The sequence below is a fragment of the Panthera uncia genome (genome assembly GCF_023721935.1).
Source record: "Panthera uncia isolate 11264 chromosome A3 unlocalized genomic scaffold, Puncia_PCG_1.0 HiC_scaffold_11, whole genome shotgun sequence".
NCBI classification, from domain to species: Eukaryota; Metazoa; Chordata; class Mammalia; order Carnivora; family Felidae; genus Panthera; species Panthera uncia.
The window spans coordinates 22644203-22659220 of record NW_026057578.1 but is presented as its reverse complement, the minus strand read 5'-3'; the positions used below and the strand labels follow the sequence as shown (position 1 = coordinate 22659220).

Here is a 15018-nt window from a genome sequence, read left to right as displayed (position 1 = left end):
AAGCTGATGTTTACAAGGGGGAAGTGACTTGCCCAAGACCCTTCAGATAGGAAGTGGCAGAACTGAAGCAAGACACAGTGGTCCTGACTCTGAACTCAGCTCTTCCCAGTATATTTGTCTTTCACTCTTGGGAAGTTTTTCCTTAGCCAGCCTCACCCTTTGGAGAAATTAGTACAGGCCTCCTGAGGCTGCTAAAATGCCATGGAGTGGGAGGGACTTGGGAGTCAGAGAGACTTGGCACAATCCTATGACCTTGGGCAAATCAGCATACCTCTTTGGGTCTGTGTGTCCTCATCAGTAAAATAAGGATGATAGTATCAGGAGTTTGGATGGAAAAGTCAGGTGCTTAATGTCTGATAAGTTATCAGGACAGGCTGGCTGGCTGGTAGCCACAAAGACTCCCGAGGTGAATGCAACCCAGGTCTCTGTCCTCAGTTGAGTAGACTTAAAACTTGTCTTGTTGGTGTTTTACCCACCCATCACCCACTTGTCCATCTACCCATCCTTCTGACACCAGACCCCCTGGGTTTCACTTCTGGTACTGCCATGCACTAGTGTATGATCTTGGGCAAGTTTCTTAACTTCTCAGTGCTCCAGTTTCTTCTTTTATAAAATAGAGATAATAAAAGTACTTATTATAGGTTATTGTGAAGGTTAAAAGAGTTCAATTGATATAAAGTGTTTAGGCTGGTGCCTGGCAAATGGCAAACTCTGTAAATGTTAGCTTTGTTGGTATTTACCAAGAATTACACTCAGTCCTGGGGATGATGGCAAATGAGTCAGATAAAGTTTTGTTTTTATGGAGTTGATGTTCTAGAGGAATAGAAACAAGTAAAAAGAAGTACGTTTCATTTGTGATAGTTGCTGTGGAAAAAAAAAATACCAAAACCACCCAACTGGCATGGTTGCTTAATCAGCCCAGCGTTTCTGTTTGGGGTAATGAAAAATTTTGGAAACAGATAGTGGCAATTGATTGTTGCACAAGGTTGTGACTAATTCACATCATGGAATAGTTACACTTAAAAATGGTAAAAATGGCAAAACCAACATAAAATAAAACCAAGCCCCATATCCAGCATGCTCTCACCAAAAAAAAAAAAAAAAAAAAAAAAAAAGGGGTGGGGGGAAAGACCTACTTAGAGAGGTCAAGAGGTGCATGGATTGAGGTCTTAAGGATGAGAGCTGCCATGCCAAGAGATGGGACAAGCCCACTGTCTGTGTGGGCAAAGCCCCACAGCAGGGGCTAGCCTCTTGTGGTTGAGGAGCAGACAGAAAGTATGACAGGCTCGTAGCGATGGTGGAGCTGATGCAGCGGCCATAAGCAGGGACCTTTAACTTTGATAAGAAGCTTGTATTTTATTTTGATAGTAACTCATTGAAGGTTTTAAGGAGGGTCTCCAAGAAAATGGACAGCATAGGAAATACAGTCAGTGGTGTCTTAATAGTGTTGTATGATGCCTGATGGTAGCTACACCTGTGGGGAGCATAGTGACATATAGTTGTCCATTCACTATATTGGGAAATGAAGGTAATGTGGTGTGTCAACTATAACTTGAATTTTTAAAAAATGAGGACGCCATCCAGATGGAGTTTACAAAAGATCCCTGTGGCTGTTCTGAAGAGAATAAACCCTAGAGGGGCCCAAGTGGCCACAGAGAGTCCGTGAAGGAGGCTAGGCAGCCATGGGTTGCCAGTGGCTTGGGCCTGTGCTATGCCTGTGGGGATTGGAAAAAAAGAACAAATCCAAGTTACTGGATTCAGAGATGCTGATTCACTCTAACCTTGGCTGTAGGGTCTGATGTATAAACTGGCTGGTTCATTTTTAATGAGTTGGTACAATTACAGGCCAAGTGGATATTGCCTTGCCTGGGCTAGGATGTCCTCTCCCAGCAGGCCACCCAGATGGAAAGCCATAGTGCCCCTGGAGGGGGACCCAGGGGAGCCAGCCATTGGCAGCAACGTTAAAGAGTATCAAATGCTGTCAGCCTTCTGGACTTGCCTCAGATTGGGCTGTGCCCCTTTCCTCCAGACGGGACTGGTGTGGGTACCATCAGCATTTACTTCTCTGGCTGGCCTTTCTCCCTTCGAATGCTGTGCATTGATTGGGTTTTCATATGTTAGTGCCATCAGTCTGGCCTTTCTGGCCTTTCTTTCTTTCTTTCTTTCTTTCTTTCTTTCTTTCTTTCTTTCTTTCCTGTTTATTTAATTTTGAGAGAGAGAGAGAGGCACAGAATCCAAAGCAGGCTCCAGGCTCTGAGCTGTCAGCACAGAGCCCGATGCGGGGCTCGATCCCACGAGCTGTGAGGTCATGACCTGAACCGAAGTGGAATGCTTAGCTGACTGAGCCACCCAGGCGCATCTGTTCTCTGTTTCTTACAACATATCTTTCTCTATCCGTTCTGGGGTGGCACTTCTTTCTCTGTTTTTTTTTTTTTTAATGTTTGTTTATTTTTGAGAGAAATAGCATGAGTGGGGAAGGGGCAGAAAGAGAGGGAGACACAGAATCCGAAGCCGGCTCCAGGCTCGGAGCTGTCAGCACAGAGCCAGACGTGGGGCTCAAACCCATGGACTGTAAGATCATGAACTGAGCCTAAGTCGGACCCTTAACCAACTGAACCACCCAGGTGCCCCTGGGCTGGTACTTCTGAACTCCTGGTTCTCAGACTACTCCCTGTTTCTCATTACTGTTGGTGATTATAGACCCTCTCAGGGTTGTTTTATTGGGGACACACCATGCTCATTGCTCTGTCTTGGTTAGTTTCCTGAATCTCTACCACCACTCTCAGAGGGAGGGAGGAGTATCTCCATTTTACGGATGAGGCGACTGAGGCTCAGAGCATTGAAGTCACTTGCCCATGGTCACAGAGTGAGCCAGTGGTGGAGCCAGGCTTCAGGTCTGATCTAAGTCTGCCCCCTGCGCTGGTATCCTGTGGGGTGTCCATGAGATGATGGTGTGTTGAATCCCTGACCCTGGGCCTGGCCTGCAGCGGTGCTTAGTGATGGGAGTCTTGCCCTTTCCATCAGAGTAATGCTTACGACTCTTGCAAGGCTGCCTGCCGCACCCCCCAGTTCCCTCACTTCTCCCCATCTCCAACCTGTTCCACCTGCCAGGCTGTTTGGAGCTCACCTTTTGTAGGCTTCTTGTTCTGAGGTGTCAGGATGTCAAAGCCTCCTCTCTGTCCTCCGCACAGCCCTCCTTGTTCCCCATCTCTGGACATTTGCCCACTTGGTGACTCAGCCCAAGTGCCCTCCCTGCCATACCCATAGTTCTCCCTTTTTGCAAAACCTAACTCCACTCCCTACCCTGTAAGCCTTTTTTTGGGTACTCTAGGTTATACTCCCAATTGCCAACTCCCCAGAATCTTCTAGAGGCTGACACATACACCAATAAATCTAAATCACATCCTGCCTGGGTGTTTAGCCATTTTCTGGGTGAGCATCACACTCCCGTGTTGCAGTGAGATCCAAGGAACCAGCACGTGCTTCCCCTGGGGCCCCCCGCAGTGCCCAGAGGGCTCCCGTAGTCTCTGCTGGCCTGGGTCTGGACAGAACTGTGCACACGTGACTGGCCCTGACAGAAGCCAAGGCCAGGTTCCTGGCTTGCTTTCTGTGGCCTAGTGAGAGAACCATGCTGTTATCCTTGGACTTGTCCAATAAAGAAGGATCTCATCATAGGCTTAAATAATAATAATAATAATAATAATAATGTTACTTTTCTTTTAAATTCATAAAAATTTTAAGTTTAAGCAGACTTTGTCTTCTTCTCATCTTGTCATACCAAGCCCCATGCATTGGAATATTTTATTTTTTAACCTCTAATTTTTTTTTAAATCAAGAAATCTCCAAGTGTAATAGAAAAATTGAGAATCACAGTTAAACAGAAAGAAGGAAAAATAATCTGTATTCCTGGCATCTAGAAACAACTATAATTAATACTTTGTTGAATATTCTGCATCTATGTAGATGTATTCATCAAAATAGGGTCAATCTGTACAAGCTGCTGTGGATCAAGCTTGTCATTCAGACATTTCCATGATCTTTTACATCATCTTTTTTTTACTCTGTAGAAAGCATGAGCCATCATTTATCTAACCAGGCCTAGGCTGTGGGGTTGTTGGTGGGGCTCATGCCACCTGTTTGGCTCCCAGCCTGGGCTAGAGTGCTTTCTCCTTCCAGTTGATTCTGTTCAAGTTTGCTTGAGGCAGCAGAGTGAGGTGGGAAGAATAATGGCCACAGCGCTCGGATCTGGAGAGACAGGAGGCTGGATGGGAAGGAGAGTGGGTGGGAGGGACCAGGGAAGATCTGTCTGCCTGTCAGTCATTCAAGTCTCTTTTGCTGTCTGAATCTCACCTGGAAAAGAAGAGATTGAAAGACTTCCTCCTCCTCTCATGTGTGGTGCTGTTAGCACCAGGCATTCCCAGCCAGCAGGTCGTGCTGGAGAGCTGGGCAGGGGAAGAGCTCAGATACTTATCTAAGACTGCTGTCCTGGCTGTTTGATGCAGGTCCCGAGAAGGTTCAGGGAGTACAGTCTGAAACCAGACTGAAGTGGAGGGGAGGAGTAGATGCGCCAGAGCCTCTGGGCTGCCTGGGCCTATGAAGGTCATGTGGAATCTGTTTCTCACAGCAGAAAGCCTACAGCTTAGTCTGTAGATTTTTAAAAAATCTTTACTTACTTTTGAGAGAGAGAGAGAGAGAGAGAGAGAGAGAGGCAGAGTGCCGGCGGGAGAGGAACAGAGAGAGAAGGAGACACAGAGTCCGAAGCAGGCTCCAGGCTCTGAGCTGTCAGCACAGAGCCTGACACAGGGCTCGAACTCTCGAACTGTGGGATCATGACCTGAGCCAAAGTCAGACACTTGACTGACTGAGCCACCCAGGCACCCTTGTAGATTTTTTTTAATGCAAAATTAAGTAGTAAATTTATTTTAAGGGTTCTTCTTACAGACCTTACCTAGCATAATGGCTGATATCCTCAAGTGCAGGTCTAGAAGAGATCTAGACCCAAGCAGACAAGTCTTATTCTGACCCTATGATGCCATGAGCTCTCCTGGAGCTGCTTCTATTACTTTGTGTCCTGACACAGAGTTGACACTCGGTGTCACATAAGTGACAGAGAGCCTTTATTTAACTGTGGCTTTAAGGTGAGCCACAAAGCCCAGGGTAATGACATGAGTGGAAAGCATTTCTGGGTGGGGATGAGACAGTGTGACCAAGGCCTTCCCTTCCTCCTCATCTTACTTCTTAATAGCAGCATCAGTAACAACAAACCCTTTCATTTGTGCTACTAGTTATAGCTTATAAAGTGTGACCTGTTCAGGGCCCTAGAGCTCTTGTCTGGCCTAGTGGGGCACGCAGGGCCCCTGGCTTTCTGTCCAATACCCTTTGCTTTGGGCTGGGCTGATGCTTTCTGAATGTTGGGAGAGAAGCTGAAGGAGAAGAAGGGAGTGTGGGGTAAGGGCTTAGAGCATGTGCATAGCACAAGGTAGGGCCAATGTCCGTCTGTCTCTCTGCTCATTGGAGCCCTCCCATGGTGGATGGGTTTGGGAAGAGACCTGCCAGGTGTAATCTGAATCTTTCTCATTTAATATAATGGAATTAGAGGGAGGCTCTAGACTCAAGGGTGAGGGTTACTGCCCATTTCTCTGTTCCTCGGGTTTTGGCTCAAACTTTTTTTTTTTTGAGGATCCACTCTGATTGGGGTCAGGAATAGGTGCTTTTGCCACATTTAAAAAAAACCCAATTTGTGAGTTAAAAATATATGTATGTTTAAAATTATACAAGAATTCCAAAACACATAAAGTAAAAAATGAAGTTCTCTTTTTTATCCCACCCTGTGGAACTCCCACCTTTTCCTTTATCCATTTCTCAATTATTAACCTGTCTTAACATTTTGGTCAGTATCCTTTCAGATCTTTCACTACATGTATATAAACAAAAAGAGGTATTGTTGAGGTTATTGTTGTTTTTTTTTTTTTTTTTTATATAAAAATGGGACCATGCCGTTCTTTCTCTTTTCCTCTCCTTGCAGTTTGCTTTTTCTAACAGAATAGCTGGGCAATAGGTCCCTGATTCTCTGAAATCTCATTTCCTGCTCCAAGGGGAAAAGGGTAAGAGTAGCCTTGCCTCAGAGATAATTTCTTTAAGTCCTTTGCTTTTTGGGTGAGTCCTAGTAAGATGAAGTGACTGCCCCGTTTGTGGCAGACCTGGGGCCTGTGCTCAGTTCTCCTGACTTTTACATCATCAGGGCTATGTGTTTTTGTAATAGTGCCCTCCTATCTTATCCTTGAGATCCATTCTGTCAACATCCCTGTGGAGAGAGTGGTGTAGGAATTATTGAGGCTTGGGGCATGAAGAGCCTTGCTCAGAGTCCGTGCTGGAAGGGCCTGGAGCCCAGGGCTCTTTTGGTTGAGTTCAGTTTATCCACCGTTTATTGAGAGGCTACTGTGTGCCAGGTGCTCCTGTTGGAGAGACAGCCTGGCCGAGGGCCTGCCTGGAGGGGGTCACTGACTAGCCTTTGTGCTCTTGGCAGAGTGGGGTTCCCTGGAGAGACTCTTCATTGCCCTGAAGAAGGGCCCCCTTCCAGAACTGGGCCAAGAGACAGGAGGAGTCCCTGAGGAGCTATATGGTCGCTAGAGTGGGAGGGGGTCTGTGACCTCAGCTGTGGCCAGTAACCCCTGACTTCCGCTCTCTTCCCATCCCCACTTCCTCTGTCTCTTCCTGCCTCCCTCCTTCCTTCTCTCTGTGGCTCTTTGTCCATTTGTCTCCATCTGTCTTTCTCTGCATGTGATTCCTGTCCCCCTCTCTCTATTCTGTCACACCATCGCTGCCCCTTTCCCCTGTCATGTGCTCTCCTTCATGCAAATGCAGGTGTGCTGGTCACCATGACAACAGAGACAGGCCCGGATTCTGAGGTGAAGAAGGCTCAGGAGGAGACCCCACAGCAGCCTGAGGCAGCCGCTGCGGCGACCACCCCTGTGACCCCTGCAGGCCACGGCCACCCCGAGGCCAACTCCAATGAGAAGCACCCGCCCCAGCAGGACACTCGGCCTGCTGAACAGGTGTGTGCCTGAGAGCATGGGTATCCCTCTTCCTGCCTAACAGGAATCCAGAGCCAGTTCTTAGTGGGGAGGGAAGAAGGAAACTGAGATTTATTACTGACCCGCTACGTTCCAAGTACTGTGCTAGGGGCATCGTGTTCACTTTTATATTTAATTCTCCCAAACCTACAGAGCATGTATATACATATATACATATACATATACATATACATATACATATACATATACATATACATACACATACATATATATATTCACATATATATATATATATACACACACGCACGGATATATATATACACACACATACATATACATATATATATACATACATATATATATATATACACACATACATATATACACACACACATATAATACATATATTTTAATTAAGTTAGCACTACACCCAACATGGGGCTTGAACTCATGACTCTGATATCAAGAGTCATATGCTCTACCGATTGAGCCAGCCAGACACCCCTAAGAGAATAATATTAATTGTCATATTTTACACTTGGGGAAATGGTGGCTCAGCAGATGATGTGAGTTACTCAAGGTCATGTTGCTGGGTGACGGGTGGACGTAAAACCTAGATCTGATTTCCAAAACTTGTGTTCTTTCAACCTTATTTTCCTATTCTCTGAACCTGTCCATTCTAGCCTGGCAAGCCCAGTATAACCCCAGAGCAAAATCCATTACCCTGAAGGGACAGGGGACCTACTGAATCACCTAGCTGTCGAATTCACACCCCCCTTCATTCACAACAGGCCAAGAGGGTAGGAAGTTGGCCAAGGTCATTGAGGGCATTGGTGGCAGTTAGGCCTGGCTGGCAGGCCCTTCCCTCCATTAGGTCAGTCCATAAGCTCTCAGCCTCATGCTAGACCAGTGACAGTCTGATAAGGAGGAGGCCAGATGGATGCTCTGATAACTCACATGCTATTTTAGGGAGATAGGGCAGCCCTGGTCACCGGCTTTGGTTCTGTGGGATGCCTCCCTCCACCCGAAGAAGTGGACCCCTTCCATGAGCCTACTCTGTTGCATATAGTAGCTCTGGCTCTCCTCCTGCGTATACCTGCCATAGCTACTGGCCACCCTGGGGGTCTTGGAGGCCAGTGGCTCTCATTTTGGGGGCCATCTTAGCCCCAGCTGCTGCATTGTTATTGTGTCTCTTTTGGATGAAAGGCTGTGGTCTCGAGCTCACTGACCAGACTTTTCCCCTGGTTGGACCTACAGAGCCTAGACATGGAGGAGAAGGGCTATGGGGAGGCTGATGGCCTGTCAGAGAGGACCACGCCCAGCAGAGCCCAGAAATCACCCCAGAAGATTGCCAAGAAGTACAAGAGTGCCATCTGCCGAGTCACCCTGCTTGATGCCTCTGAGTACGAGTGTGAGGTGGAGGTAGGGAGCACACACCACATGCCCTACCCCAGCTGACTGGCCCCAGAGCCAGGGCGAGCTTCTGTGTGCCCTCAGCCTGGGCCAAGCCACAGAGCATCCATTCTTCATGGAGTCCTGGACCGACTGCAGCATCCTGGAGAGATGACCTGGCCAGCCCTCCTTTGTACAGATGGTGGCACCGAGGCCCAGAGAGGGCCGTTATAATTGCAAATAGAATTAGACGAGGCACAGGGCTGGCGCCAGAAAACAGCTCTGTGGGTGGCGGGGAGGGGCTGTACTTTGGCAAGGAGTCCCCATCCAAGGGCCAGTAGGCCTGTGGACTGGGCTCTTCAGTCTCACCTAGCAGACACTGGTGTTTCAACTAGAGTCATTTTTATGTTTTTATTGGGTGGAGGGAGGGGTCTTCCTTTGTGAATGCCCCTCTCCAGGGCACCAGGACAGACTGGTCACTTGAAGGTTCCGTGGTATAGGTGTCCCCCAGACATGGAGAGGCTGCCCATAGAAGGACTTCCTCACCTAGGCCGTGTAGAAACTGTGTGGCATGATCCTGTCCCACAGTGGGTGGGTGGGGCAGACACCTCCTGTCTGGGATCAGCCTTCCTGGCCCCACATTTGTCATCTCCCTTTCCTGTATAGGCTAGGACTCCCATCCTAATTCTGAGCTCTCACTCATCCCCTTAGAGGGTCCACTCCAGTCTGGGCACTATTCCTGGCTCTCTCCATGTGTATGAAAGAGTCCAGAGAGTGGCCTTACTGCTGAGAGTTACAGGAACCACCTCCCTTTCTGTCCAGTGCCCCCGGTCTTAAGGGACATGGCTTATTTCTGGGCCCTGGTAGACTGGGTCCCTCTTCTCTGCAGGGTTGTTTTGTATTTATTTGTTTGTTTGTTTAATGTTTATTTCTTCTATAGAAGGATTACAAGGTGAACATCTTGCCTATTCCTGGGCAAAAGAAAGGGATATATTCCGCCTGTTCTCTCCTACCCACACTGGCCCAAGATGCAGTTTCAGCTTGTCCCAGGAGGGCATGGAGGGTTTGGCTGAGGCCAGATCCATTCTATCTGAAGGACTCTTCCAGACTCAGGAATCCCTTAGCTTCCCCAAACTACTCTCCAGAGTTAGGCCCAGTCCCAGTCCCCTAGTGACCTAGCCAGACAGTTCAGGGACCTCACCCTCTCTCTGGAGTCCCCTCCCTCTTTGAATAGTGACTGATTCATGTTCTCCCAGCCTGTAATCCTTTTACTGGTGCTCATCTGTGGGTTTGGAGTACCCAGCCAGGTTCTGGGCTTTGTCCTGCTGAATCCTCAGGCCCAGACAGTGGTTCAGCGAGGTACTGAGCCTGGCTGTGTGGGAGTGTGGGAGGAGGTGGCTCTAATCTTGCTGCTCCCAGCTGAGGCTGCTTTGGCCCCGGGAGCCCCTATAAAAACCTTACTTGCTGCCTGGGTAGAGGGTGGCATTCCAGGCTGGGCTGCCCTGGATGTCACTCAGACTTAGTGTAAGGGGAGGGTCAGGGAAGGAGAGTCACACTGTGACCCTGAGTCCTAGACCCTTCCCTTCTCCCCTGCCTGTGTCCCTTGTATTTCAGGTGGTTTTTCTCTTCCTCTTACAACCACAGCTTGGACTTTTGGCTTTTCTGTTCCTTGGGTCAAAGTTAGCCTCCTTCTCTTAATCTCAAAGGAAGAGGAATCAGTCACCCCCACCCCCACTCCCCAAAGCCAGCCTGAGGTCTAGGAGAAACCCAGCAGGGCTTGGAAGAAGGCAGTTGGTGAGCTGGGCGTTAGTGTCACAGGATCCAGTAGGACTCGGGGAGCAGAGTTAAATGGGCGGTGGGAGTGCTGAGATCGTCTTCAGATGCCGGAAGGCTCTTGGGGTTTCCAAGCCTGCCCTGGTGGGACCCCCCCTTGAGGTGTGTCCTGGCCTCGTGGCGACTCTGCTCTCTTCTTCAGAAACATGGCCGGGGCCAGGTGCTGTTTGACCTGGTCTGTGAGCACCTCAACCTCCTGGAGAAGGACTACTTCGGCCTGACCTTTTGTGACGCTGATAGCCAGAAGGTACCTGTGCTGGCAAGCAGGGTGCTGTGCAGGGGTGGGGGTGGAGACCTCTTCTTTTAGGCCCCCATAGTCCTGCCTACATCCCACTCCTTCCATCAGTCCTTAGCTTCTCATTAAGTGCCTTCCGTTTGCATGCACCCAAGGTTCAGCCAGCCCTTTCTGCCTCAGTTCTCTGTCTCTACCCCTCCCACCAAGTCCTTTCTTAGGGACCTGCAAGTGACCCCCCAGATGCATACCTGGAGAGCCATGGCCTGGCTTCCTGGGGGACCTGAGACACTTACCCCAGCACCTCTTCCCCACCTTGGGAGGCTCCTATCTGAGTTTTCTTCCTTTCCACCTATCCCACTGCAGCTGCAGGGACCTGCCCACCCTGCTGCCTCAGAGCAACGCCAGCCATGGATCCAGGGTCCCAAGCCCGGTGGTGAATGGAGATCTTGTTCCCTCACTTTGCAGCTCCAAAGGGCCCAGACTGCTCAGTCCGGGAAGGGTGTTCCCCACCAGGGTGCTAACAGGCTATTTTGGGATGTCTCTCTCTCCTAGCCCTGTCTGGCCCTCTCCCCCATCTTCTCTCTAAAGAACCCTATCTTCTCTTTCAGAACTGGCTGGACCCCTCCAAGGAAATCAAAAAGCAGATTCGGAGTGAGTGGCTTATCATGGTTGGGGATGTTGTGGAAGGGCGGGTGGGGTCTCCAGGCAGCAGGGACTCCAGCTGTGCTGCTCTCTCCTACTTGGAGAAAAGGATCCGGAACCATGAGTTCATTTGTGCTGCACAGCACATCTTGGGAAGGCCCGGCATTGCCTTATAAATGAAAACCCGAGGCAGGCACAAGAGAAATGACCATCTAGAGTTGCACAGCAGGTTAGCAGAGGAATCATAGATGCATTCAGGGTGATAGGCCTAGAAGGGACCTGCAGAATCATCTAGGATAAGGGGACACATTGATGGCCTGAAAACAGCTTCCCTCCTGTCCAAGGCTGGTGTAAACTTCTATGATTGGTGACCCTTGACTCAGCTCAGAATCCTCAATCCTCATCCACACAACACTGCAGACCACGGCCAACTGATGGGAGTTAATATGTTAGGGAAAAGCTAGGCCTGCCCTGGTCTGGGCCATCTTCTGTATTTAATGATAGATGACTGAGGCCCAGAGAGAGGCAGTTGCTTACCTAAGGTCGCAGAGTGAACTATTGGCCAATCCAGGTCTTTAGCCCTGGCCTCTCAACACCATCCTGCTCTCTTTTCAAGGCCTGGGGCGAAGAGACAAACTGTCCTTTCTGGCTCAGAGAGGAAGGGCGTATTGGGAGGGGTGGAGCAACCTTCTAATGGCAGAAGGGAGGAAGTAGGTGCTCAGCCAGGGGGCATGCAGTAGGTGGAGACCTGGAGCCTAGAAGCAGAGATGCCTCCACTGGGAGCTCCTCCCCCTTGGCTGTGCTTGGACTCCCTGGTCCCCGGGGCTGGAAAGCAGAGCCTGTTGCCATGACAGCAGGCAGCTGGGCCCAGGGATGCCAGCTGACTCTCCGGGAGGGGCTGGAGGGATTCTTCCTGTAGGCTCCTGTCAGTTGAAGACAAAGAGGCAGGCACACAGACGAAGCATGCTCCTCTGGGGCTGACAGAGTCCTAGGCCTGGGCTTCGGGCTGTCCCTAGGAGTCCCAACCCAGCTGGGAGGCCTGCCTCTCATGCCTGCAAGAATTGGAACACGTACATGCAGCCAAGTGTGCAGTGTTTGAGGAGGACCGGGAGCTTGGAAAGGAGAGGCAGAAGACAGAATCGTTGGAGCTCAGCATCTTTCCCCAGAGCAGGGAGTCAGTCGGTCCCCTGTCTCTGCAGCCCCGGCCAGCACGGCCCAGGCCTCATGAATGGCTGCTGCTTGTGACCATCTCAGGTCATGGAGGAGCAGTTCTGCCTCCTTCGGTAGAGCCAGAGTCTCCATCCCTACCCCTGGGACTTCTACCCATTCATCTTTGTTCTGCCTTCTGGGGCCCTCATAGAACAATTTTTTTTTAAGATTTTTAAGTAATCCCTACACCCAATGTGGGGTTTGAACCCACAAACCTGAGATTGAGAGTCTCATGTTCCACTGACCGAGCCAGTGAGGCACCCCACCATTTTCTTGCTCAGCCCCTCAGCCTCCTGAAGGCAGCACCGTGGGTCCTTGTGTCTTGGGCTTCAGAGCTAGGTATATTTCCTCCTAAAATCTCTCTGGGTACCTCTCTGGGCTTCTGTCTCTCCTTGGCAAGTGGATTAGGGTTCATGCCTCACAAGGCGAGGTGTCGGTTACATGTGGACAGCACCTGGCACATAGTAGGTGCTTCCCTGAGGTAGTTTGGTGTGATGTTTGAAAGACAGACACTGGAAGCCAGACTGACTGGATTTGAATCCCGACTTCAACACTACTTCTTGTGTTATTCAGTTGTTCTGTGCCTCAGTCTCCTCACCTGTAAAGCGGGGATAATGATAGGACTTATCTTTAGGGTTGTTGTGCAGGGTAAATGAGCTATCATGTGTACAACACCTGGAATGGTGCCTGCACCTAGAAGCATCTAGTACATATTATCTGTCGTTATTACTATTATTACTACTACTGCTACTACTATTATTCCTGAGACGGGGATTGTTCTCCTTGAGGCCGCTTTAGCTGTGGGTTCCGGGGTCAGGTGACTAGAGCTTACATCCCAGTTCTGTACCGCTGACTAGCTCAGTGACCCTAGGAGAGTGACTTACTCTCTTAGAATCTTCATCTATAAAAACAAAAGTTTAGGGCGCCTGGGTGGCTCAGTCGGTTAAGCGTCCGACTTTGGTTCAGGTCACTATCTCACGGTTCATGGGTTAGAGCCCTGCATCAGGCTCTGTGCTGACAGCTCAGAGCCTGGAGCCTGGCTCAGATTCTGTATCTCTCTCTTTCTGCCCTTCCCCCCGTCCCCCTTTCTGCCCCTCCTCCCTCCCCCTCCATTTGTCTCTTTCTTTCAAAAATAAATAAAACATTAAAAAATTAAAAAAAAAATTTACCTCAGGATCATTATGAAGCTCAAACTCCTATATGTGCATGGATAAGCAAGCAAAGTGACCGGGACTTAGTAAGCGCTGGAGACATTACAGCTTTTTGGGGAAGATGGTGAGGATCACAGGGACAAGGATGGTGGTAATGGCATGGCCTCCAGTCCTTTGTGACCATGGTCCTACCTTGGATGGGCCTTGCTTTCTCACATTGTCCCAGGAGTGAGCTGCCCATTGTTCTAGATAGTAGCCTTCCTCCAAGGCCTCCTCTCTCTTAAGTGGTCATCCCTTTTCCTGGCTTGGGGAGCTTGTTTCCAGCTAAAACCTCAGCCTTTATTTCTCTCTCTGCCTATTTGTGTACCACTGATTGGTTGTATCTCAGTGTGGAGTTTAACATTTATCCCGTGAAAAGCCCTTTGCTACTTTCTGCTCATTATGCTTGCCTTTTAGGTCTTGCTAACAACCCCGTTCTGCCATCCGATGTGGAGCCAACCTGGCACAGGGCAGTCTTATGAAGGGGGTTCCTAGGAACAGTAATCTGGCAGGATGCCCTATGAGAAATGGACACAGCAGGTCAAATAAGTTTGGGAAACCCCTAAATGCATGTCCTCTTGAGGGGTGCAATTGACAACAGCAGAGTGAGGGCTCTGAGAAGTCCACAGTGAGGGAACCCATTTGATATGATTTGTTTTCTTCCCATTAACATCCAATGGTATAGACTTTGATGTGGAGGAGGGAGCATGGGCTCTGGAGCTAGGAGGATTGGGTCTGAGCCCTAGCATTGCTGTTTCTTAGCTGAGTGACCTTGGGCTGGCCACTTTACTGACTGGGCCTCAGTGTCCTCATTTGCAAAATGGAGATAATCATAAGACTTTCTCATAGGAGTTGCTGCAAGGTTTCCTGAAGTGATGTTTGTGATTCCCAGTAGGATTGACATGCACCACTGCTCTTCTTTCTTTCTACCTTCCTTCCCATTGCTGTTTCACGAGTCTTTCAACCTGAGCTTCAGTCTCCTCATCTTTCAAGTGGGAATAATATTCCAGTCTTCCTGATTAGATTGTCCTGAAGTTATAGATATGAGAAAATTTTGAGAAATTGCCCATAGTGTGATGCATCTGGGGCACCCACTGGGGTGATGGGGCCTCTCTGATTGTTCCCCTATCTTCTCCTCTTAGGCAGCCCCTGGAGTTTTGCCTTCACGGTCAAGTTCTACCCCCCTGATCCTGCCCAGCTGACAGAAGACATCACAAGGTGAGGGCAGCAGAGAGGGGGTGGGTGTGCTGGCCATGTGATTAGGAACAAAGGCACCCGGCCCTGGTAGACATGGGGCAGTGATGATGTGGCAGTTGCAAACTGAGATGCCTGTAGCAAGTCCAGGCAGACAGCATCAACAAAAGAAGCTGACTCAGTGCAAGAAAAAGTGATGCAAACACAGTAGGCAGTGGTAGCGCACCCTCAGCTTTAGAGAGGGAAGCATCCCAAGCAGCATTGGGACCCATTTCACTGATTGAAATTG

At 49.3% G+C, this 15018-nt stretch overlaps 1 protein-coding gene across 12 annotated transcripts in view; it reads left to right on the top strand.

Annotated features, from left to right (window-relative positions):
• Nucleotides 1-15018, top strand: part of EPB41L1 (erythrocyte membrane protein band 4.1 like 1) — a 152342-nt gene that overhangs the window by 92682 nt on the left and 44642 nt on the right. For all 12 annotated transcript variants that reach the window (XM_049650855.1, XM_049650851.1, XM_049650852.1 and 9 more), the window contains 5 exons: nt 6865-7055; nt 8292-8456; nt 10402-10506; nt 11103-11145; nt 14678-14753. In XM_049650855.1, the coding sequence (XP_049506812.1) occupies nt 6879-7055; nt 8292-8456; nt 10402-10506; nt 11103-11145; nt 14678-14753 (566 nt within the window). In that variant the 5' untranslated portion in view covers nt 6865-6878. The remainder of the gene's footprint in view (nt 1-6864; nt 7056-8291; nt 8457-10401; nt 10507-11102; nt 11146-14677; nt 14754-15018) is intronic.